A 26,380-nucleotide genomic window follows, 5' to 3' on the forward strand; every position below is an offset into this window, starting at 1 on the left:
TATTTTGGATCGAAATAGACGTTTTCATGGATTTTTGACCCATTATAGGAAAAAAAATTTGTAATTGTAAAACTCTTAATTTTTATCCATAATATTTATATTAAAATATTTCTATTAATTATTATTATTCTATTTTCTTCTTTCCTGGTTTTCTCATTTCTGATATCAAGTTGAAATTAAGGGTAACTTGAGGTAAAACAACCAAAGAGTTCATGCATGTGGTGCGATAGAAATTTTTCATTGGTTGTTACAATACTTGAATTTTAGCGTTTTCTTTGAAGTTGCATTAATCTCAAGATACATTTTCAGACAAACCTAGACGTTTGAAGTGTGGATTTTGAGTCTTCATTAATTAAATTTTTGTATCAGCAACAAATAATACGAAATTTGAAGCGTTATAATTATTTAAAAAAAGAATGGCTTCAAATTCTGTAGAAGAGTAAGTATAGTAAAGTAGTATTTTGTGAAATTAATAGTTAGATGAGGCTTAATAAAGCAAAGCAAAATACAGAAAAATTGTTGTTTTGCAGTAATTTCTTTTGCAATCAAAGCTTTCTAGCCTTTTAAAATAATCATTGTAAGTTCTAAATGTATTTCCCCCCCCCCCCTTTTTACCTCCATTCATTTTTATTAATATATTTTTTTCTATCTAATTTGCTTGTAAATCTGTATTTTAAAAATTGCAAGTATTGAAATTTCATTAAAACTTTCTGTTTTTTTTTTTTTTTTTTTAAATCTAAAGTACTAGATTTAAAAGTTTATAGAATTAGTTACAAATTATTGTTAGTATTATCTGCAACATCTGCTCCCATACTAAATCTGTAACTCTTGGTCACATGTTTAACATTGCTCTAATGCCTCAAATATGTAATTATGGGAGATAAGGTAATGAAATTAAGGTATAAGAAATGCTTAATTATGCCAGTTATATTAAATATTTAATTCAAATAAAGCATAATTTCTTCACAAAAAAATAATTGTCTTAGGCCTAACTGTTGACAAGGAACTGTAAGCTTAAGATTTTATATTCAAGTGAATGTCATTTCAATGTAATTATCAGTTTTAATTTATTTAAATCTTATTTTTAATGAATCCTTGTTTTTCAGAAGTCTTGTTTTGGAAAAAATTTTGCAATTGTATTTCTGTCATTAATGCATGCTAAAAGTAAAAATTTTATGTTTGTAATTATATCTATATTTTTTATTTGCCAGTGGCATTTATTTTATAATGAATGATATTTTTGCTGTAAAAATTGAAGTTGTGTTTTCAATTCTGTTAAATTAAAATGAACTAAATCTACATTATGTAGCATGTCAGATGAGTTACAAAATAGAATGGGCAATATTTTATGCATTGTTTATCTAATTAACATATTTCCAACAAGTATATACTCATAATGAATACTTTATTAAACTTAATAATCTTGCATATTTCACTTGAGGTTGTTTAATTAATAATATCCAGAACAAAATAATTGGCTAGTTTTTTTAAAGCTTTCCCATCATATATGTTTGCATGACTTTTTATAATGAAAAGAAATATTATAAACTCCCTATGACCTTTTTTCTTTTATTAATGTTTGTCTATATTTTGTTTCAGTTATTTATAAAATAAACTATATTTTATATTAAATATGAAAAATAAACCTTAGGCTTAATGTAAGAAAAAGATATGAAGGGTGCAATAACAATGCATTTTTTGTATTTCTTACATTTAAAACATTCAAAAATGCATAAAATTATCCATTGTACTATTTATTTCAAATCTATTTAAGGAATCTTTAGATATCTGTATTTCAAGTGAAATGAAATTTAATAGAAGCTCATTTTTTTATAATTGTTGCTGCTATAATAGAACACTATACTTGACAAACACAATAATTGTAATGACTAGTAACATGTATTTATATAAAGAGCTCAAAAAACAAATTGTTGTTTGCTTAATATCTTTACATATTTAATACCAAAGCTAAAAATCAAACATTTAATGTTCCTTATTTGTTTAATCATTAACCCTGTTTACTATCCCCTGTTTGTGGATGATTAGCATTCATGCAATTGCATGGCAGCACAGAGTGTGCAATATTTGTGACAAATATTTAAGCAAACTATAATAATAATAAAATACTTCAAATAATTTTAGCTTGTAATCTATAAGTAACAAATATATTACTGTTTACTTATATTTCCTTATTTTTTAGAAGTATGAATTTTAAATAAGTAGCAACACGTATATTGCTTATTTTGAATGTATAATTTTATTAAATAATTGCATTGTCTCTTAATTTTTTAAAAATAAATTTGCCATAATTTTAATCTTTATATAGTACGTAAATATGCAAAGCTAACTTTGAATCCACTAAAGAATTTTTAATATTCATCTTTTATCGTTAAAGTACAATTATTAACTTAGAGAAAGCAAATGGTTACTTGGTTTGCTGCTTAATTGTCCAGTGTTGATATTTGTGTAATATCATTAAAACATTGTGACAATTTTGTAATAAATTTAGTGTTATTAGGATTTCTGTAATAATAGCTTATCCACTGCTTGTATGTCAACTGCTTCCAGTGATAATTTGCTGAAGATATCATGCTTATTGCAGCAGCAACAAATTTTTTAAAAATGTCTAGTCTATTACTTACATCTTATTACTATTATTACATCTTAGTCTTAGTCTAACTAGTGATATGTGATTAAACCTTAAGTTCATCATTGATATACAGTTAATACATAAATACTGCTTATTCATGTAAAGGAAAATTAATTTTTCTGAAATTTTGCATGATCTCAATTTATATTTAATTTGAGAACATGCAGAATTTTCGTTTTTTAAATTCAAGATTAATACAAACAGATATGCAGTACTTATGTATTTGATATAGATATTTTTATTTCTTGATTGCAAAACTAATTTGTAGGTATGGGGAAATGTTAAATTTTGTTGTAAGTTTATGCCACTTTCCTATAATTTTCAAATTAACTTTGAATCATTTAATAACTAGTACAGATATTTTTTATTTATTTGATTAAAAATATACATTTAAGAAAAACTTTTTTTTTTAATTCCTAGGTTTTTCCATTTATTTATATCAATTTAAACAACTATGGTGGAGGAATAGAACTTGTTCTATATTAGATTTAACTTATTTTTTAAAGCATTTATTTATGACTAGACTAATTACTTTTCCAATTTTGGCAAAATTATTTTGAAGTTGTCATATGATTTTAATTTGGTAAATGCTCTAATACACAAGTTAAAAGAGAGTAACACACTATAATAAAAAAGATCAAGTTTTAGTCAAAGCATAGAATTTCAATTAAGTTATTTAATTAGTATGGGAATGAGATTTGATCTTTAATTATATGAAGATTGCAGGAACTGCTATTTCCTAAACTGGGCCTTTTTTACTCTGGGTACTCGATTTCTTCAAATGTTACAATGTTTTATCTGGGGGCACGGCAGTGCCCCCGCCATGTCGAGCAAAAATAAGCGGCACGGCAGTACCATCCTTTTCTTGAAGCAGTTCAGGCCATTTTCGACCCCCTATAACTTCGTTGTGAATAAAACTAGAAGCCTGAATTTTCAGTAACCAAGCAGGCATGAAATAAACACGGTATATTTCAAATTTCCTTAAATTTGAACCAGTAGTTTCAGAATTATAACTAGTCAAAATTTGTGAATTTTGTCACTGACTGACAGATCATCAAAATTCTAAGGCACTTCTAGCAGACATAGAAGCTTCAAATTTAGCATGCAATTAGTGTTTAGTGTATAAATCAAGGAAAAACTAAAATATGCGTGTAATAATGGACGAATCGATAAATTTCTCGAAGTTTCGAGCATTATTCATTTTGTCAGCAAACTCGTCGCCAAGTTTATCACCAAGCTCTGAGATCATTGGCTCGGCATCCGACAGCATCCAATACAGATTAATGTAAAACGATCTTTCTTATGATGACACTATTCTCGCTGGGAGGCAAAATTACAGGTTTGTAACAATATCTAATTTGAAATAATTCAATTGGAAGCTGCAAATGCAATGGTTGACTTTCAGAGAATCAATCTGGTAGAAGAGCAAACTGATCTTCAAAGTATGATCGCAAAACTTAATGCTGATCAAAAAAGAGTCTTCGATGTGATCACAAATAAAATGGACACAACTGATAATAACGCTGACGTTTTATGCTGTTTTGGGAGTGGAACTGGTGACACTGGAAAGTGCTATTTAATAAAAACTCTGAAAGTTTGGGTTAAGACGTATTTAAACAAAAAAGTGGCAGTTAGTGCTCCAACAGGAATAGCTGCATTCAGTGTGAATAGATTGACTATACATAGACTATTGCAGCTGCCTGTAGAACACAAGCAAACACCGAAGTACAAGCCACTTTCTGATGAAGTGCTCCAAGTTCTGAGATCAGATTTGAAAGAAGTAGTGTTATTTATCATAGACGAAGTGTCAATGAGAAAAACTGTAGCTGAAGCTCAAGAAGTAGTACCGGAAAAGAAAAAGAGGAAGACTACGTACAAAAATAAGAAAAGGAAAATCTACAAAAAGAAATGAAATGTCATCAAAAACATAACTTGTAAAAAAAACCAAGTCTCGCAACTCAATTCTTCTATCGTAAAAAGTTGTGAGATCCATGTAATACCAATTCGGTCAATTCATTCAGTCCCTACTTAAGGGTCCTTCTGTCTTAAGTTATTATGTAATTAGCTAACCTAACAACATCTCATAGTGACCATATCAATATTAAAAATCTTTTATGGTTTAAATAAATAGATTGACTTGGCAATCGCACTAAACAATCTAATTTAATATAATATGTTAATGTAATCTAATTTAATGTAAAGATGCATTGTGTTTTCATGCGATGGCCAAGTCAATCTATTTATTTAAACCATAAAAGATTTTTAATATTGATATGGTCACTATAAGATGTTGTTAGGTTAGCTAATTACGTAATAACTTAAGACAGAAGGACCCTTAAGTAGGGACTGAATGAATTGACTGACTTGGTATTACATGGATCTCACAACTTTTTACAATAGAAGAATTGAGTTGCGAGACTTGGTTTTTTTTACAAGTTATGTTTTTGATGACATTAATTGTTATAGAAATCTAGAAACTTTTTATACCCATTGTAAATATAATTTGTGGAATTATTAACATCCAAATTGAGAGAAAATGGCAATGTGAAAGTTACCGCAGGAAGACTAAGCATCAGTATCAACAGAATATTCCTTTAGTTATAGTGAATATTATTGGGACTATATGTAATAAATATCTGTAGGTTATTTTTTGTTTAACTCTGAAATTTTACAAGAAAAAAAAATTAGTGTCCCTCTTACACTGATATCTTGATGGTACATGTTTTGTGATTCCTGAGTATTTCATTATTGTGAGCTCTACTGTTCATTTCAGTATTCTGAGACAACCACTTTTCAACTATTCTATTTCATTAAGGGGAGAGACACGGAAGGAGTAGCGTATTTCCGGAATTCGTCATACCTTGACCTTGATTTTCGCCCTGTCAGATACTTTTTTTGTTCAATTTCTTTTCATGTGTATGTGAATAATGTGTCATTTCTGACCCTATTTTTTTCATTCAGTCTGCGAGTAATCTGAGTTTATTTTATTGTTAAATGTAAACATCCCCTTCTTCACCTTTCCTCTCGCCCCTATTATTTTGACATATTCAACCCATCCTGACACATGAGCAAAAGCATGGAGGGTTTTAGAATCCGTTGTCAAACAATAAAAGTCAAGCACTAAGAAGATTTTGCAGATAAAATTAAACAAGCTATTAGATCATGGAGAATTTTTAGTATACATTAATGTTGCTTGCTGTGTTTAATTTTGGATGGTGTGTGGCTCTTTTCAGTTATGCAGAATTTCAAACAAAAACTGAATTGGGGAAGGGGAGAGGGAATTATAGTTTACATTTAAATTCTTTCAAAAGTTTGTTGATCATTTTCAAAGCAATTTATCTTAATACGCTTCAAAATATTGAACTACTTGAGAAATAATAATTAGAATAAATCAAATATTAGTTTTTTAGTTTCAATTTCTATATGCAAATTTGACTGAACTTGCTTGTTTTGTTAATTATTATGTTTAGATCTTATTTTGTCTTTTTTTTTTAATTTATGATTGTATTTTTATAAATTGGACTTAAGTATTTAATGTATGTTTATTTTATCATAGAGACAAAATTGCTTTGAAGAAGTTGATGGAAAAAATGGGAGACAATTGTTTTCCTTTTTGTGAAAATGTTGAAAAGTATGAAAAATTAGCCAAAATTGGTCAAGGAACCTTTGGGTAATTTTTTTAACCATTTATTATGATTATAAAAGTATTTGCCATTTATGAAAGAGTTATTTATTGCATTTTATCTCTTTGTGCTACTATCTTGTAAGTGATTAGAATTACTGAATTAGTTACGTGAGTATGAAGTGTTAAATATTAATCCTTTGCACACAGATGTCTCTATTTGAGCATTATTTTAAAATTTCTTGATTTGGATACTTCAAAATGTTAAAAAAAAAAATATTGAGAATTATTATTTTTTTGAATGCAAAGTGAATAATTTAAAAGGCTAAATAATAGCTATTTTAGATTACCAAAAATAACTATTTTAGAAATTTTGAATAAGGTTCTAGGGATTCAGTTGAATTTCAAAAATTATAATTTTCTCCAATTATGAACTTAATAAAACCACATTTATAAAAGAACTTTTCTCTGAATGACATATTTAAGAATAGATATTAAGTCTAACACAATAGTTTTATTCTACTGCTAAGAGATTACTAATTTCTTTGTGTATTTTATGTGCAAATATTTTAGTTATATCCTGCTCATCTGAAACACTTCAAACTTTTGAAAACATATGAGTTATAACTCTTACATGCATTGAGTCTGCTTTATTGACGAAGCACCAATTAAATCTTTTGAACTTTGTTGACTGTTAGATTTGTGTATCATTGTTTGTTTTTAACAATTCATCTACCTGTTTGGGATTGACTATTAATCTCTCAGTACAGTATTAAATATCCCTTCATATTAAGAGAAGTACTAATTTCTGCATTATATATATATAAATGCAAGTCTTGTGTATCTAGGGCAGTTTTAGCTGACAAATATTTTGAACTTTTTTTTTTAATATTTGAAGATTATTATTGTACATGCTTTATTTATTAAATTATGAGTCAAAGATAGATTAAGGTTAATTGTTATTTTATATTTTTATTAGCCAGTTTGATTAGCTTTTTTGATAATTAAGATGCTGTGAATTTTATCTGATCTTGCATATATAAATACTTCTTTATACATTATTAGAAAAGCTAAGATTTGTTATATGAAAGAAAATGAAATTAATTTTTATCAATTCTTTTAGGTGTTGGAAATTGAATTAATAATTTCTACACTTTATTCAATAATTCATACGGGTCAAAAGAAGTAAAACTAACAATCCCTCGGGACCAGTTGTTCATCCACCATATTAATAATCAGGGGTGTTTGTGCTCCGGGGAAACCCCGCAATTCCGGGGATTTTGAACTTCGATACCCGGAAATTCCGGGGATCGTCGTTCAAAAGGAAGTAGGAATAATAATGAATTATTTATTTTGATCTGGGCGATTTTGTTTGCTTTGAAATCAGAAAACGCAAGGTCAGCGTGTGTGGTGAAAACTTTTCCTTTCTTTCTCCAAAGGCAGTGATAATGTGTGAAAAGGGGGGGAAAACTTCTTTTTTGTTCTTTCCTTATTGCGAGTTATGACTCATTCCCCCGTTTCTCGGACATTCTCTTCTGGATTCTTTTCGGCAAGTAGGCGCGGCAGAAAAAAAAGGGAGAGACTTCGCGACCAGATGTGCGATCACGTGACTCTGGGTTCAAAGGTCTTATCTCTCCTGGCGTGGCGCCAATAAGTAGAGAAGGGGGATTTTTTGCCGTATTAGCTATTTGTCATTGATCGCTTCGCAACTTTTTTTTCTCCGCTGTGTAAAATTTTCGTTTCATTTATTGATGCACGTGTAAATTTTTCGTTTCTCTTATTGAAATATTTTTTTATTTATGTACGCAAGAGAATTTCACTTTGAAATTTCAGCATATGAAACAGAAATTACCCCTTAAAAATTCATATCTAATTAGTTTTACAGCATTAGATTCAGAGCTAAGAGGTAAAACCAGTACAATATTAGCTTTTGAAAAATTATCATCTTTTATGTCCCATATTTTTAATGATAATGAAAAGTCAAAAGTAGAAGCTGAAATAAGGTTATACCAGAGTGATATTGATATCACCAAAGAAATGCTCTACACATCTGATGAAAGTGGAAATCAAGTCAAGTGTACAATTGATAAATATTGGTCTAAAGTTTTTAATTTAAAAGATGATTTCACAAATGATTATAAGTATCCTACATTGGCTAAATTGGTCAAAGCCTGCCTTAGCTGCTTCCATGGCCCATTAGTGGAAAGTGCATTCAACTTAATGGATACACTTGTCACTGACTATAGAACCTCTCTTAAGATTGATTCCCTAGATGCAGTGCAGACTATTAAATATGATTTAATGGCTTCTAAAGAAACCTCATGTGAAAAATATGGCTCAAAAAATCCAATGACTGATCCAATTCACAAAGATCTCTTACTGAATATGAACAGAAGTTGGAAAACATATCAAGAGGACTTAAAAACATGTATTTCAGATGAGTCACCTATAAAAGTCTCTGAAAAACCTTCTACATTAGCAGAAAAGCAAACTGCTTCTACCTCTGCATGTGCAGTTCTCGGGGAAATTTCTTCAACTGTAAATGAGGGAAATAAAAGTCAATCTTCCTGCAATTATGAAGTTCACCACAAAAGAAAGACAAGCCCACAAACATCAGAAAATAAAAAAAAGCAGCAGAAATTAGATAATTTTTTTAAAGAATTAATTCAGGTAATTTAAAATATTTGCATAAAATGTAGTAGTTTATATGTTTGAAAATTTATGGTTATTAATTTTGCAAAAAAAGTAATTCATTGAACTTTTATAATTAGGTCATTCAATATTTCATAATTGTAATTTTTCATTTCTGTCCCCCCCCCCCTTCTCGGAACTCCAAAATGCCGGTAGTAAGTCCGTAAAAGTTTCAGGGGATTTTTTGGGGTCCCACAAACACCCCTGAATAATGTTATGACAATCATGTCAGTCAACGTTTTTCTATATCTTTTTTTCTTCTGGAGAAAAGAAAGTACTTACTTTATATTTGCATAATAAATATAAAGCATATTATGTTTGAAAATGGTGAATAAAATTAGCTAAACCGTTGTAAGTTATTGAGGCTAGGGGCTCTGTGAATTTCACTTTTTAATATAATAAAAATAGAGGGTGGTGAGAATTGGCAATTATTGATGAAGATCTAGAAATCATAAGCTTTCATATAAAATAAAAACTGATGAAATGTGTTATGGTTAAAGTTGAGGTTTTTCACAATAGAGAATGTGTTATAAAATATGATATTTCTCTGAAATATGGAGGTTGGGGTACAAGCAGCCATTGATGTCATAACTAAACATCCTGAGCTTCTGTATGAAATAAAAATTGAATTGATAATAGCTGTCGGAATATTAAATTTCCTTGTTATTTTAATTATATTGGTGAATCAAATTGTTAAAATTCCAGATGTTTATTCTAGGAACTCTATAAAAGATTTATTTTGTGATATTTCTGAAAAATTGAAGGTGTAGGGTGAGAAAATTATATATGACATTTGGAGGTCATAAACTTGCATATGAAATAAAAATTGGTATAGTAGTATAGGTTGGAGTAATCTGTTAAGGCAATTATGTAGTCAAATAATGTTTTTGAGATCTCTTTTGAAAGTAGCTGCTATTTGGTAGATGACTTTTAATGATGTATCTATAGATTATAATCTTACATATGAAGCAAAAATTGGCAAAATCAGCCCAGTGATTGGAACTGGGTTTCTGGTTCTTTAGTTTTTCAATTATTTTAAATATATTGGAAATAAAACTGATTAAATCAACATCGATGTCTCTTCCATATTAAATAAAAATTGGCAATGTTGTTTCTGTGATTGAGATTGAGGAGTTTGCTGTATTTGTCCCTCCATAGAGAAAATGAAATGCTTTTAATATTTCTCTAAAAAAATGAGCACTATGCATCTGGAGATCACTGATAATGTATCTAGATATCATGAGCTTTCTTATAAAACCAAAATGGGGGCAATAGTTATAACTGGGAAACTGGGTTTTCATCCTGATTATTTTAAAAATATGGAAATATTAATAACAGTAAAATGGTATTTTCTTCCTTCTACTCTTAAAGAATTGCAGTCTGTGATAAGTAAATTTATCTTCAACTATGTGGAACTTCTTAGTATTATAAATTCAGGTGCAGAAAAAAAGTCTTCTGAATAATTGAACTTTTAAAATATTTTTAACAGAAATTTAAATTAGCATTCAAGCTAAAAATTCAAATGTTTAAATTATCACAAAACATTAAACAATATCTGGAAATGAGATATACAGACACAAACAAGCACTTCTTTATGGGTCATTTTCAAAATTCGGTGCCATTTGTTGTCCATGTGAAACACATTTTTTTTACAAGATGTTATAAAGTTTAAATGATTTTTCTTTTTACCATGCTTTTTAGCAGGCAATTTTCAGTGGAGAAACAATAAAATTAAAATAATTCATCTGATTTTTTATTTTTTTTTCTAATAAAGAAGTTGAGAGGAAACAAAAATTCAGCTGTCCAAATCATAAAACTCAAAATGTTTTTTGCTGCATTACTTTCCAAAAATTATAATTTTTATTCTGACATATTTTTTTATTGTGAAATATACTTTTAATTATGTTATAAAGAAGGTTTTAATAACCTTTTAAGAAGAATAGATGATTTTTACCAATTAAATACAGCTGTCCAGACATTAAGTCATGTCTGTTACCATACAATATTTTCAGCATTTTAAGCAACAAGATTGAAATTTTAAAATGACAACACTTGTATACCATTGAAACATGTTCTAAGAAAGAAATGCAAGCAGCCATCTTGAATGTTTGATGTTTGATTGAAGAAGCTGAAGCCTTTTTGTGTTAAGTATTTTTATTGCATGTCATGTCTGTTACCTTAATATTTTGTATAAAATATATTTATTTATAAATTTATTCAACTGATTAATTTAGATTTTTAGGCTTTTAATTTTAATTAAAATTTATTTTCATGTTTTTATGGAATTATTTAGTTTCCTTAATTTTTGTACTTTGAAATGTCATGTCTGTTACTCTATATAGTAACAGACATGACAATCTTGGTAACAGACTTGACATGTTTCAAGATTTGAAATATGGTTCAATTTTTGGGTTTGTTTTGTTTAAATTTTAGTTGATATTTTAGGAAGAATTTTTTAAGGGGGGGGGAGAAGGGAATAAATGTAAGTTCTTACTTTTTGAAAGTGCATATTTGTTACAGTTTTCATTTTTTCTCTTATCTTCTTTGTTTTTTATTATCACATTGTATTTACTGAATTGATTAATGTTTGCAATGTTATCAAATCATTTGCTTTATTAAACTTTATTTCTGAAAATTACGTGTGCAAACATGCTACAGAAGTGCAGACATTTCATTTCGGAGGATCGAGAAAGCAGGCAACTCTGCATACTGGCGCTTTATATCTAAGAAACCAGCATGAACCAATTTCGTTCTGCACAATTTCCGAATGTTACGACCATGGTCCTGCAGCAATTTGGGCTCACCTTCAGCCAATATTCAATGAGCTTAAGAGAATTTCCCCCGAAGTTGAAATTATCCACTTTTTTTCTGATGGCCCTATCACGCAATATCGACAGAAGAAAAGTTTCTTCCTTTTGAATGAGCATATAGCAAATAATGGTTATAAGTATGGATCATGGTCTTTTTTTGAGGCTGGTCACGGCAAGGGTACTGCTGATGGAATAGGGGGAGCCATTAAGAGAGCTGCTGACAAAATAGTTGCACAGAGGACAGATATACCCGATGCAAAAACTCTGTTTAATGTTTTAATAAATAAAACAAACATTCAGCTTCATTATATCTGTGGAACAGATGTAGAAATGTTTAAAAAAATAATTCCATCTGATATTCCAGTTTTAAAAGGAACGATGAGCGTACATGAATTTTTTTTCTTTTGGGAACGACTCAATGTTTTTTAGGGATTTAAACTGTTTCTGCAGACAGAAAAATGTCTGTGACTGTTTTATAGTTAATGTATTTGCATTAAAAGAAAATGAACAAGAAAGCACGGCCATGACAATAAATAATGCAGAAAATAATTGTAAATCTTTTTCTTCTCCTTTATCCAACAATTTTCAACAAAATATTCAAGAAGGAAGCTTCGTACTTGTAAAATTGGAGGGTAAACGATCGATAAAATATTTCGTTTCAGAAATGATCGACATCCAGGACAACAATTTTACAGTTAAGTATTTAAAAAAAGTCAGGAATCATGCAAAGTTCTTTTGAGAGGATGATAAAGAATATAATATTGAAGCAGAGGATATTGTAATGAAACTTCCAAATCTAACTGGATGCTCTTTTCGCCAATTACAATATTTGATGTGGATCTCTCCAAATATGATGTTGAATAAATAGCATTGTAACTCAAGAAAATACTAAAAAATAAAATGTGTACACATGTTCCAATTCTGTATCTGTGAATTTCAAATAATATATACATATTTGTTTTTTTTTTTTATTTTTATTTTATAGTAAAAAGTTATGTACTAAAAGAGAAACACATTTTAGCTTAATTCTACCTTTCAAGCTTTACATCAAAATTTGGCTCCTGAATTTATGTCACGTCTGTTACTTTGTGTCATGTCTGTTACCATTTCAAAATTTTCCTTAAAAACTTTAAATTGACATAATATTGCTACAATTAGAATTACATATTAATTGACTCTGCCTAGTATATATAAGAATGACAGACATTTTGCATTAATTGTTTTTTATAGTATTTTATATTAAAAAAATCCTTGTAAGAATTCTATATTAGTAACAGACATGACAAACAAAAGTATAAAAATACCATAAGAAATATTTTTTTATTTGAAAGTCTTTATTATATGGGTAAAATGACTCTATACTTATATTAAATATAGCTTTACATTATTGTATACTGAACTTAAATACAAAAATTACAAGAAAAATGTCCGGTAACAGACATGACAATTTTCATCATATCTGACCAAAAAAACATCAATTAAAAATATATAAAAGAAAAAAATGTATCAAAAATATTCAAGTAATATACAGAAATAATGTCTGTTTAATAATATCAAAAGAAATTTACTAATTAAAATTTTTTTTATTTTTGTCTTTTCAATTTCCAAATGGCACCGAATTTTGAAAATGACCCTTATATAAATAAATCCAAAAGTGTTGATTTATTAGAAAGGAAATTCTAAAGTTCTAGTTTAGAAATTTTACTAAGAAAATGTAATATTTCAATTACAAAACCTGGAAATTAAGGCATATTTTTCTTAAGATTTTTGTTTTATTAATGAAAATACAAGGAACTAAAAACTATAAAAATCTAATTTATGAATATGCATTTAAAATAATAATTCCTGTATATTATATATATATATATATAATATAAGAATTTTTTATTACTCTTTTATCTTGAATAATTCTGATGCTTAATTATTTAGTAATTATTATTATTATTATTATTAACAAATTTAAGTTGCTAATAATAATAATGACCACTACATTGCTTAGAAATTAAAATGAAGACAGATTAGAATTATAGGTTTTATTTAATGAAATTATAAATGCAATAATTCATTAAATAAAACATGCAATTCATACTTCAATACATAAAATTATTTCAAATTTTAATGAAATATGTTGGATTTCCTTTCTGTTGTTCAATGAAGGTAAGAAAGTGTTGAATAGCTATTTTAACGAAATTATTTACTGTCAAATATCATGAAACAAAAGAATAATACATTAAGCAAAATTTAATTTTCAAGTTATAAAAAAAATCAAATTTTTTATTTTTCTTTCAAAAAACTATATCTAATGTTCACTATTTGGAATTTCTTTTTCAAACAATGGCGAAAAGGCCAGTATTTTTTAATGATGGCAGGCCAATAATTTTTCAGGTTTTACTTTGCCATTCTATAACATAAGCTTTGAATAATCTGACAGTTCAAGTTATGGTAATACTTTTATACTTTAAGAAATCTTTCACAACTTAACTTAACCAGAGACTTTGGGATATTTCATTCTTTAATAGCAAATCTCATTTCAGGAAGGTACCTTTTTGGACTGATTCTGATATCAAATATTAGACAACACCATTGGAGAATGTTGTCAAGTAACATTTAAGGGGTTTTCAACAGGCGCACGAGGGAATGCTGCTGGGACGATTTATTTCCTAGGCCTGGCAGTGGTTATTTGAATTCAATCTTGCCGAAAGTAGGTTGCTGTCTGGAAATTAGTCTTATCTATTGAATTAATTCATTATTATTAACAATCTACTCGACACAAGGATTTTGAAAAAAACATTAAATTGACAATATTGAAAATATATATACCTATTCATCATATGGAAGATCCTTAATACTGGGGGGAGGGAGGGAAATGCACATTGCCAACTTTAATTTCATTGCCATTTTAAATTTTTAGAAATAATTTAAGAATTCATAACTATTAGAACTTCAACTTTTTAAAATTCATATTAAATATGAAATTAAAGAGTATAAGCTTATTAAATATGAAATAAAGAGAGCTTTTACCCATATTCAGAAAAAAATTTATTTTTGGTATGAATACCCCGAGAAGATTGACATTAGTTATTATGTTCTTCAGATTGAAAATATCCTACAAATGAATATGACTTGACAACTTATAATGCATTACTACCAGCATGAAAATAAGGGATCATCCATGCAACAAGCTGTAATTTATCATTTTAATCACCACATTTGAGCAAATAATTTTTTGCTAGAGACAATGATAATTTATTTATATAATATTATTCCCATGTGTTGCAGTTTTGTCCAGCATTTTTTGAACTAGACAGTATTTGCTTTCCACCTCTTTTTAACCAACAACAAATGAGAAAATATTGCTTCAGCATTTTCAAAACATTAGTGTCTTTTAATTGAAACATTTTTATTTCATAAGAGTTCCTTCAAATCATTTTAAACAAAAAATAAATAAATAAAAATAAGAATTTTATGACTAAAAAAAATATCCATACCATAAATATATATTCGTAATATAGAACATATTCTTTAATTTATTTCTGTTGATAGCAGCTCTTAAAATGAGAGTATGCTTGAATAACTTAGCTAGATTCTGGTAGTGTAAATTTTTATACGAGTAAAAGTAAAATACTTTTAATATTTTAGAATCATTTAAATATGTATATATGCATTTATAACAAATTCATTGATTGAATTTAATATTTACCAAACATCATTTATATTCTTGCAGATCATAATTAAATTTTGAAAGACTGTTGTTCATTTTGGAGTGATTTTAATTATGTACCTGCATTAAAATATATGATTTCCAATTCCAAAAAAAAAAAAAAAAAAAAAAAAGGAAAATTATGAAAATTTTTTGGATAATTCTACTGTAAATGCTAATGATATTATTGCACTCAATACTGAAATGGCCTTTATTTTATTTTTATACTAATTCAGTATATATATATATATATAATATGCTGTTATTTTATATAAATTTGAATGGCTTTAAGAAAAACAAGTAATAGAAAGTTTTAACTAATGAGTTCATTTAAGGTAGGAAAGTTTAGCATTTCTTTGACAGTTGATTGTTAGACAATTTGAAAAAGAATTTTGAACTTTATGTAAATATCTTGAATATATATATATATATATGTGTGTGTGTGTGTATCATTTGTAGGATTTTTTTTTTAATTTTGAAGAAAGCATCCATTTTTTTAATGATTTATTTATTATTTAATATTCAGTGATACAACAATGATCATGTTGTATAGAAATATGGATTGTTAATCTGTAACAATTCTTATTTGGGTCTTTATTCTCAAGAGTAATTTGAAAACAATATAATTAATGGTAATTTATTAGCATTTTTCTGTGGCTATAAGCTGCAAATTTTATAATGTAAAATACATAAGATTTGAAAGTAATTGCAGCTGATAATAACACTCGGAAAACTTGGTCAGTATGTTTTTTACAATGTTGTGGAGTTTTTTTGGGTGGGTGGGGGGGGGGGTTTAATTATTGATTTTTTATTACTTTCAGTTATAATTTTTTTCATTTATCTTTGTTTCAATTTATATATATATATATATAATTTCTGTTTATCTAAATACAGAGAAGTTTTCAAAGCTCGCCATCGTACATCAAGAAAAACTGTTGCCCTGAAAAGAATAATGATGGAAAATGAAAAAGAAGGAGTAAGATACATTTCTTATTTTTTTCAAAAAAAGAATAGTTTTCAGAAAGATCAAAAAGTCAATAAATATTCATGGATTTGATTGATATATATGCAATTGTAAATCCATGCAGGTAATTGTCACTTTTCTCTCTTTTTTTTTTAAATATATTTTCAAAGTATGCCTATTTTTATATTTACATAATGGCCAAATATATATATAATATATATTTATATTTTTGTGTACAAATTTTTTATTTAATTAATCTAAAAATTTTCAAATTTTATAACTAAGGCTTTTGAGGAGATAGCGATTTTTATTTAGTTTTATTTGTCAGTTAATAGGTTCAAAAAATACACTATTTTAACTTTATTGTAATATATCCCTTCTAGATTAGCAATAATCACTGATATTCTTCCTGCGATTACTTCCTTTTCATTCTTGTAGTTTGATTTAAATATTTTTGTCTTAATTGTCATAAGAAATACAAGGTTTCTCTTTTTATTCTTGTATTTTGATTTTTTACTCTTTTTTTTTATGAAATATATTATTTGTGAAATAGATATTTTTTGAAGGATTTGCATTAATTTTGAAAACCAAGAATTGGTTTGTTGTTTTTTATATTAATAGAAATCGATAAAATACTATTGAAGAAGAGCTTTAAATAGTGTTTAAGATTATCCAAATCTTGACCATTTTTGAAAAGGCTTCAGTTTTTATCAACTCAGAAAGAAATTCTGCTTGTTTTTGATAAAAATTAATAACTTTATGTGGATGATGAATCTATTGGTTGAAGCAGCTTTATTTCAGTTAGCAGTTGAGTTGAAGAAATGTTGTAGTTGAAAATCTGTTTGTCATTACTGCTCGGATGATTGCAAACATTTTCAATGAAATTGACATCCAGGGTAGCTGGAATGTCAGAAAGATAAACATATTATTTTTGAAGATTGAAATAGTTTTCTTCGTTGAAATATCATTTTGCTGTTGCAATTTACTGCAAATTCATGAGTGAAAGTACAGCATCTGCAAATTGGACTACATAATCCCAAAAGTATTAGGACCAACATAATATGAGAATATACCTATATCATAACATTGTTACCAGCTAGAAAATTTTGCAAGTCCATATTTCAAAATATCAGTGAATTTTTGCATATAATTTATCATCTATTCATTAATAATGTGAAAAAAAATGGATTTGCTTAAGACATGCATTTTTGTTGAGTTTATTTGACTAAACTATCAGAGCACTTTGTACTTGTGTTAACTTTAAAGTTTGATACAAACCTCTTAACTTTGTGTATGATTTTTAGGATTGAAGAAGCATTAATGGGAAAAAATTCTCTCGTACTTTACGAGTAATGAATAAAAATGATTGAAAAGTATTTAATTTGAAGCACCAAATTAAAATTTTCCAAAAAAAATTAAAAATTTGCTTACAATTTTTCTGCTCCGCCAAATGTAAGCAAATTTTTAATTTGCTTACATTTGGTGGAGCAGAAAAATTTTGTCCATGGCAGATATTGTAAAATGGAAGAGGGGGATTATGAGTGGATAAATATTTTTGCAGCATTTAAATAAATATTCAACTCATCAATATATTATGAAATTGCATTATTGATTACTTTTAGAGAATTATACTGATATGATAACTTTTAACAAATGATTTTTCTGTCTTCTGTAGTTCCCCATCACAGCCATAAGAGAAATAAAAATTCTTCAACAACTGAAGCATGCAAATGTTGTTAACCTTATTGAAATATGTCGAGAAAGATGTGAGTATATATTCTTTGTAGTGTAATTTTGTTAACAAGAATTTAAAATATTTGCACTTGATGGTAATTGTAATTTTTGTATAGGTACCAAGGTTAAAATATCTGTTTTATAATAATCTCATAAAATCTTTGAAATTTGTAGAATTAGCTTTTAAGGAAGATAACATTAAAATGATTTTTTAAAAAATCTTCTACCTAAAATTATATTTTTATTTTTAATTTAGAAAGCTTTTCAATTAATAATGGTTTTATAGACCTAGTGTTCTGGCCATCTCAAATAGAAGTCATTCATTAAAATAGATGTTGTCTTTTATATAGAAATGGGCATTATTAGCTGAGGTTATTACACAGTTCAACATATCTTATAATGTAATCTTGTGAATCAGTTTGAATTTGAGAACACTGTTAAAAGGACGACTGATTCTCATTTCTCAAGTTACATTACTTATTAAAGAGAATTTTTTTTAAATACAAAACTTAATGAAAATGTTCAGTGTCATATTCGTTTGCAAATAATTTTGTGACAAATGAGAAATCTCAACATTTAAAGCCTAAAAAATTTCAACTGTGTGTGAAAGCTTAATTTTTTTTTTTTTTTTTTTTTTTTTTCCCCGCATCATAAAGGCATGTGCATGTTTTTATGGCCCCTTCTATTTCTTTGAATTTGGTGTTTTTGCCTAGTGGTAAGTTTTCAGCTTCAGAGCCGAAGGGTTCAAAGTTTTAGACTTGGATTTCATTGAAGATCCGTGTGTATGCTGGTGTGGTGCATATTAAATCTAAAGTTGTGGATCAAATGTTCTCTTCATTGGTGTAATGTGGAAGTTCAGAGAAGTGGGTGCCAGCAAGGTGTTATTCTTATCATCTGATGGGGTTCAAAAATTGAGTTATGTCCCAAAATTTTCTTCATATTACATCCAAATAGGATGTTAATATAACTGAACAGAGATATTGAGGTTTTAAATTATTTTACAAAATACCATGCCCTTACAGATAAATTCTCTGTAGAATTTGATTTTCATCATCATTGTGATAGATGGAATCTGAAAGGCTTTATTGAATTACATTGATTGGCCTTATTGTACTTTATTGATGACACATTAAATGATCAGAAATATCTTGATAAACTTCAGTGTGTGAATTATGTTGGTATTATGTATTAGTTATTGTAGTGGGCAAATAATGCTCCACTGTATTGATTACTTGTCAACTAAAAATATATCAAATGGATTAGCAAAACATTCACATGTCTTGAATTTTACAGAGAACTATATTGATAGAAAAGATGTAGTCTAAAGTCCTTATCTATAACTTTCTAATTATGTAATTTATCTTGTTGGGGGCACATTTAGCATTATTTTTATGCAAAAAGGGAAGAAAAAAAGGACACCTGATTTACTCCAGCATGTACTAGTAATTTTTTATCTTTTAAATTCATTATAGGTTAGTAAATACTTTAATTTGATGCAGTGTTTAGGCAGTTCATTGTGTATTAAAGGATTAATTTATCTACAGTCTTTGCTTTATATATATATATATATATATATATATATATATATATATATATATATATATATATATATATATATATATATATATATATATATATATATATATAATATAATACTTTTCGAATTCTGTCAGCTTTTTAATATGTAACATTATTTTATGTGAAGCAGGATGCAGTTGTGACCAGCAGTGAAGAGACCTTTTATCTTTTTAACTTCTTTTTAATCCATCGGGAAAGCATAATTATTTACAAGCAGAAATGCGGACAAGACGTCCGCCACAGCGCAGTACAAAAGCCAGAGTGGGGGAAAAAAGGGGGCCGAAATAAATTATCCCTCGCCTTATATAACCTTAGATTTTGATACGGAAAATATTTCTTCACAGTGCCAATATATTAATAAGATTCTCATAGGGATTTCTGATGCATGTCAATCACATGTAAGGGAAACACAGGGATCTTTTAAGAAAGAATGTGCTTACTGGACATTTTTACCCCTTCACGCCGAGCGTGTGAAAGTTTCTCGGCGTTTAGCTGACTAAGCAATTTTATGAAGCTTCTCTTGAATTAATTAAGTAGAGAAAGTGGAACTGGATCACGAAATAAGAGAATATTTTTAGAATGAAGTTACTATGAGCTAAATTAAGATAAAATCTTGGAAATTAATTAAATTGAAATTGAGAGTTTAAAATATCATTACACACACACACACACACACACACACACACACACACACACATATATATATATATATATATATATATAATATATAATACTGCATTAGAATTTTTCTTGAAAAAAATTTTAAGCATTTTTTGGATGGGTGAGTGGGTGAATAGATACTTTTGATGGATAAAAGATCTATCTAAATAGAGATCCATATATCTCAATTTAGATAGCTTATTCATCTGTATGTATCATCTTTCAGGAGGGCAGAAGTGAATTTTTTGGAAAATCATTAAATTTTCAGTTAGAAATAAAGCACTGAATTTTCTAGAGTAATTAAAACTTAAGCCATAATTTTTTTTTTTTCTATTTATTATGTATGTTTGCTAACCCCTGACTATAACACTAAATTACAATTTCTCTCCCCCCCCCCAAAAAAAAAGGGTAAAGCATGCAGCAAAATGTTGGAAACTTTAGAGTTATAATTTAAAATGTCAATAAGGTTTTTGTTGATAAAAAAAAGTACTTAAAATTTTTCTGAAGAAATACCCATTGGACTAAAGTTAAGAACTAGCTTGGAAAAAATGTTAATCAAATATTACATGTACGGAAAAACATACTCTTGTTAATCATTATTTTCTAATAAAATATATATGTAAACATGTTTTAGCAATTGTTGGCCTGATAGAACAAACTTTTAAATTTTAAAATTTAAAATTTATTTCACCACAGGAGGCGCAATTTACTTACAAAGAATAAGTGGTAAGAAATGCCTCAATCTACATTGCAACACACGAGCAGAAGAGACCTAAATTTTGCCCTTTTACTATAAGATTCTGATAGAGATTTATTTGGCACATGTAGATTTAGGATATGGAATCTTGGGTTGGTATCTTTGAAAAAATGTTCTAAGCATTAAGGATTTTTATCCCTTTTCTCGGAGCATACGAAAATGCTGGGACCAGCAGTTTTTTGGTGAGCATGCAGAATTAATTAAATAAAAAGTATGAATTGGATCAGGAAATAAAAGAATATTTTTAAATGAAATTAATATAGGCTAAATTAAGATAAAAATTTAAAAAATTAAGTAGGATTTAAATTAGATTAAGAGATTATTGCATATACTATATATGTATATATTTGAATTTGCTATTGGTTACTTGATGAAATATTCATAAAGTTATGTGTTTTACAATAAATAAGTGACAAATCGAAATATTGCTTATATTTCAAAAAAAATTTATTAAAATATTTTTAAGCGTATTTCTTAAAAGCAATTGATTGTATGTTAACCCTTTTGAAAACATCTATGTTTAAAAATAAATTTATCTTAAATTTTACATTAGATTTAATTTCTCTTATATTTAATTTCCTGCAGCAAAATCTAATGAAAACTTCGGGGTAAAGTTTTTCCTTGTCTTCGATTTTTGTGAGCATGATTTGGCTGGTTTACTTGGCAATCGGAATGTGAAATTCACACTAGGAGAAATAAAAATGGTTTTGAAGCAAATGCTTAATGGTTTATATTTCCTACACACTAATAAAATTATTCACAGGTAAGTTGTTCTCTGTTATGATAATTTTCTGTTCTTTTTTCTCAAATTGAACTTTTTAGCTTGGGGCTTCGCTCACACACCCTATAAAAATTGCTATTTCATATTTATACTCTTATGAATGTTTCTTAATCAAGTCAGCAACATCATTTGTATTTGTTTTAGTTACATCAATGATTAAAGAATTTGCTAACTCTGTATACTTATCAAATGTTTTTGTAGAAAAGGGTAATGTTTTAAAATTTCTATACATACTTGTTTAATTTTAAGTAATTTAATTTTAGTTTGACATTACAAGATGTCATTTTTCTCCAATTTCAGTTTCTAGTAACATGTAACTGTTTGTAGTTTAAATCAAAGTAGGATTAGGGTATTTCCCCTCAAAATGAATTAGTACTATATTTTGGTCTAGTAAAAAATTTAAATGGTTGTAAACAAATGTCAGAGTTGAAGGGTTTAAAAAAAACTATATATTTAATAAAAAGAGTTAATCAGTAAGCTAAAATCATTTGAATTGTATGCATTAAACAATTCCATGAAATGAAGAATTTATGAACATTTTAAAATTTCAGTTTGGTAAAGAAAGCATCTATTATATTTACAAATTTATTAAATGAAAATTACATTTTCTCTATTAAATGCATATGGTAAAGCTATAAGTTAAATACATCTATTTAAAGTTTTTTCAGCATTTTTTTAGCTCTTAAGCAGCAAAAGTCAGCATTTTTTAACTCTTAAATTAACCGGTCATTCCCCCCCCCCCTTCCTCATGTTTCATTTCATTTGTTGGTGTGTTTAAATTTAACTTATTCTTTTATTTGTAGAGATATGAAAGCTTCTAACATTCTTATTACAAAAGAAGGAAAACTTAAAATAGCTGATTTTGGTTTGGCAAGAGCTTTCAGTTCTTTTAAGAAAAGGAACACATTTACCAACAGAGTTGTCACTTTGTGGTACAGGCCTCCAGAACTTCTTCTAGGTGATCGAAATTATGGACCTCCTGTTGATATGTGGGGCAGTGGCTGCATCATGGCAGAAATGTGGACTAGAACTCCAATTATGCAGGTGTGCTAAAAAAAAGTCCTTAATTTTTATATATCTTTTTGAATATGAATAAGTTCATTTTAATTTTCCAACAGAACAGGGGGAGAATGAATTTGAATGCTGGTAGAATATTAACTTGAATCAAGTAATTAGTTTCTATTCAATTATGAAATAATCTGTCCTATCAAAACTTTGTCTATTTTAAAGAAGTATTCTTTTTTCTTGTTACTATATATATATATATATAATATATATATATATATATATATATATATATATATATATATATATATATATATATATATATAATATAGTATCTTTTATTTTGTAGTGTCATCATTAGAAATTAATCTTGCCTAGTCCATTAATCATGTTTCTCAATCTATCAGCCACACTTAAATGAATCATATTGAAATATTTAAAATTAAAATATTTAAAAATTATTTTCCATAATACCTTATGAAAACTCTTCTTTTTTAAATGTTGTAATGCATAGTTTTGAATGTTTTCTTACAAGATTTAGACTGAAATTTTAAAAATCACTATGTGCATAATGAAGTTCTTCTGTATTATTTATTAACAAACGTGAACATTGGTGGGTAAATGTTATGAAAGTTTATTTTTATATAATTTTTTTTGTCGATGTGCCCTCTTCTACTGTCTTGCTTCATCTTTCTCTTTTCACTATATATGTTTGATTATTTTGTCAAGAAATTATGAGGAGAACAGAAGGTTTACATCTAACCAAACCTACATCATTTTTTATGTAACCCACTGTGTATGTGTGTGTTGCACTGTAAATTGAGTCTCATTTGCATGATTTAACTTTCATGATTACTCAAGAAAATAAAGCTATTCTCAAAGTCTAGTTACCTTCAATGGCCTGGTGATAATTTGGCTTTGATGCTAAAGGATTCTAGGTTCGAAACCTGATTCCATAGAAGAACCATTGTGTAAGAGGGTCTGTTGCGCTTTAAAGCCATTAAGGCCAAATTCCCTCCCATTGTAATGGAGGGAATGCCAACTAAAGTATGCCCTTGTCATATAGTTGTTTCAAAAGTGAAAAGAAGTGTTTATTAACTTTAATTGCCACTCCATTACCAATAATTGGTATATTTAAATGATATTAATGAAACACTATCTCCAAAATATTGTATTCCATTAATGATATTGCCTCTTGTTGATATAAGGCATACTTTCTTTTCAGGGTGAAACAGAACAGCATCAATTAATGTTGATCAGCTATTTTTGTGGTTCTATTACTCCTGAAACATTTCCAGGTTGTGAAAAACTAGATTTGTGGATAAAATTGAAGCTTCAAAAAGGGCAAAAGCGCATGCTTCAAGATCGTCTAAAGGTAAAATATAGGCCAAACATGTTTCAACTTAAAAATGATTGTGAAATTTAAATAATGTATTCAAATATTAGCTTCTTAACAGAAACAGAACTTTACTTGTTTTGTGTATGTTACGGATTTTTTTCATTAGTTTATAAATTGTTGTAAAGGAATGAAATATATACTATTTGCTTGTATTATTGTCATGTTTTCTGTGAGATTCAAATAATTTCATTTGAATATAATTTTTATTTGTCAGTCTGTTCTAAAAATTTCCCTTTTGTTGACTATATAATTTGAAAAAAGCAATATGTCTATAGAACATTGTTCTGTCTAAAAAATTTTGTTGAATTATTTTTATTTATCTAAACAACCCTTGTATTTATGGATAAATGTGGCAGGGCTCATTTTATATTAAATATTGTTATAATATATGATGTTTTCTTTCATTCTATGCCTGCTTTAAAAAAGTTGCTTAGCAAAAGAATTTTCCTTTCCATTTATTCAGTTTTTTAAATGTAATTAAGGACGGGTTTCTGGTTCATTGAAGATAAGGTTCTGCCTTTCATTGCTATTGTGTTTGGATGATACTATATTTTGATGTCTTGATAATATACATTCTTGTATTTTAAATATTTAATGAATTCAGTTTATCTACTTTTTTAAATCCCCATCTCCTAAAATTGAAAATTAAAACATACTTCTGAGTTATGAAAGTTCTCCATACAACTTGGGGTCTAATAGTTGTAACTTCAACTGCTACTAAGTTTGGATTTCAGTTTCACTTCTGAAATGCAAAATGTCCTTTTTGAGCTGTTAAAAGATTGCCAACTTCATCTTTCACTTCATCATTTTCTTTGATATTCTTACTGGCAAAGATCATTGCATTTCTTTCCAATGATCATACCTTGTACTTACTGGTAATAATACTTGAAAACTACTTTTAGGATTTATTTTTAATCTTTCAAAACTAAAATAAATTGATTGATGGCTTTTTAATCATGACTGCATTTATTTACAATATAGCATTGTTAATCTTTTCCTTTGTATACTTTTAGAATTATGTGAAAGACCCTCATGCGTTTGATTTACTTGATAAGTTATTAACTATTGATCCTGCTGCAAGGATGGATGCCGATACAGCCCTGAATCATGATTTTTTCTGGGTGGATCCACTTCCGTGTGACCTAACAACGATGCTGAAACCTCATACTCGATCTATGTTTGAATATTGTTTGAGGAATAAGGATGATGTGCAACATCAAGGTGCAGGGCCATCTCACTCACGAGCTGATGCCAATAATGAGCTTTACAAAGATAGAGTTTTCTAAAAACGAAAAATGTGGTATTTTTAGCCATATTGATGTGATATTTTTTTTATTATGAAATAAAACTGTGATGTTTTTTTGCATATGTTTATGTATGTTTATTTAAAAACTTAGGCCTTCAAAATAAAACAACTTTGCCTTGAAATAAAAGATGTCCGATGAATGAAAAGTATAATTTAATACTAAATAATCTGTATTTTTGTTCGAACTTTTTTTTTTCTGTAACCATGAATTAAAATGTGAAAATAATATTCTTAGATAAAAAAATTTGAGAACATAGATACTGATCATGAAAATTGCTTCTTTGCTTGAGAGATAGGGTTCATACCTGTATATATTTATCTTTCTTGATAATCAATGCTTCCTTCACTTCATTAATCTTGAAGCTTTTTATTTATAAAAGTACACACCAATATAAATATTTTTGTATTTCTGGGGCTTCACTTTTTTTTTTTTTTCTGAATGAGTACATCAAAGATTGCTAGTTTATAGTTGTAAAATGAACAAAAACATTTGAAGAAAATATGGTCATTTTGCAGTCAGTTAAGCAAAATGGGCTTAGAGCACAGAGATACATTTCCTGTTAAATTACTAATGACAAAACATTATCAAGCTGATGTTTATGGGCATTATATTGAATACATTTCTATTTAAATGAAAAATATCTGTTGCTTTTTTTTTTTTTTTTTTTTTGCAATTTGTTTAGTTAAATGTAAGGAAAAAAGCACATTAAAACTATTGAATGT

At 27.7% G+C, this 26,380-nt stretch overlaps 1 protein-coding gene across 2 annotated transcripts; it reads left to right on the top strand.

The window, feature by feature from the left end:
- Positions 1-289: 289 nt before the first annotated feature.
- LOC129971440 (cyclin-dependent kinase 9-like) lies at positions 290-25,679 on the top strand. 2 transcript variants are annotated; one of them, XM_056085200.1, is made up of 8 exons: positions 290-439; positions 6,207-6,320; positions 16,368-16,449; positions 18,113-18,203; positions 21,752-21,929; positions 22,751-22,991; positions 24,178-24,327; positions 25,365-25,679. In XM_056085200.1, the coding sequence occupies exons 1-8, from the start codon at positions 417-419 to the stop codon at positions 25,635-25,637; spliced, it is 1,152 nt and encodes a 383-aa protein (XP_055941175.1). In that variant the 5' UTR covers positions 290-416; the 3' UTR covers positions 25,638-25,679. The 2 variants fall into 2 exon arrangements, with proteins under 2 accessions (XP_055941175.1, XP_055941176.1); XM_056085201.1 differs by lacking the exon at positions 290-439 and adding an exon at positions 14,308-14,474 and having other exon boundaries at positions 6,234-6,320.
- The last annotated feature ends 701 nt before the right edge of the window (positions 25,680-26,380 follow it).

The sequence above is a fragment of the Argiope bruennichi genome, chromosome 6 (assembly GCF_947563725.1).
Source record: "Argiope bruennichi chromosome 6, qqArgBrue1.1, whole genome shotgun sequence".
Taxonomy (NCBI): domain Eukaryota; kingdom Metazoa; phylum Arthropoda; class Arachnida; order Araneae; family Araneidae; genus Argiope; species Argiope bruennichi.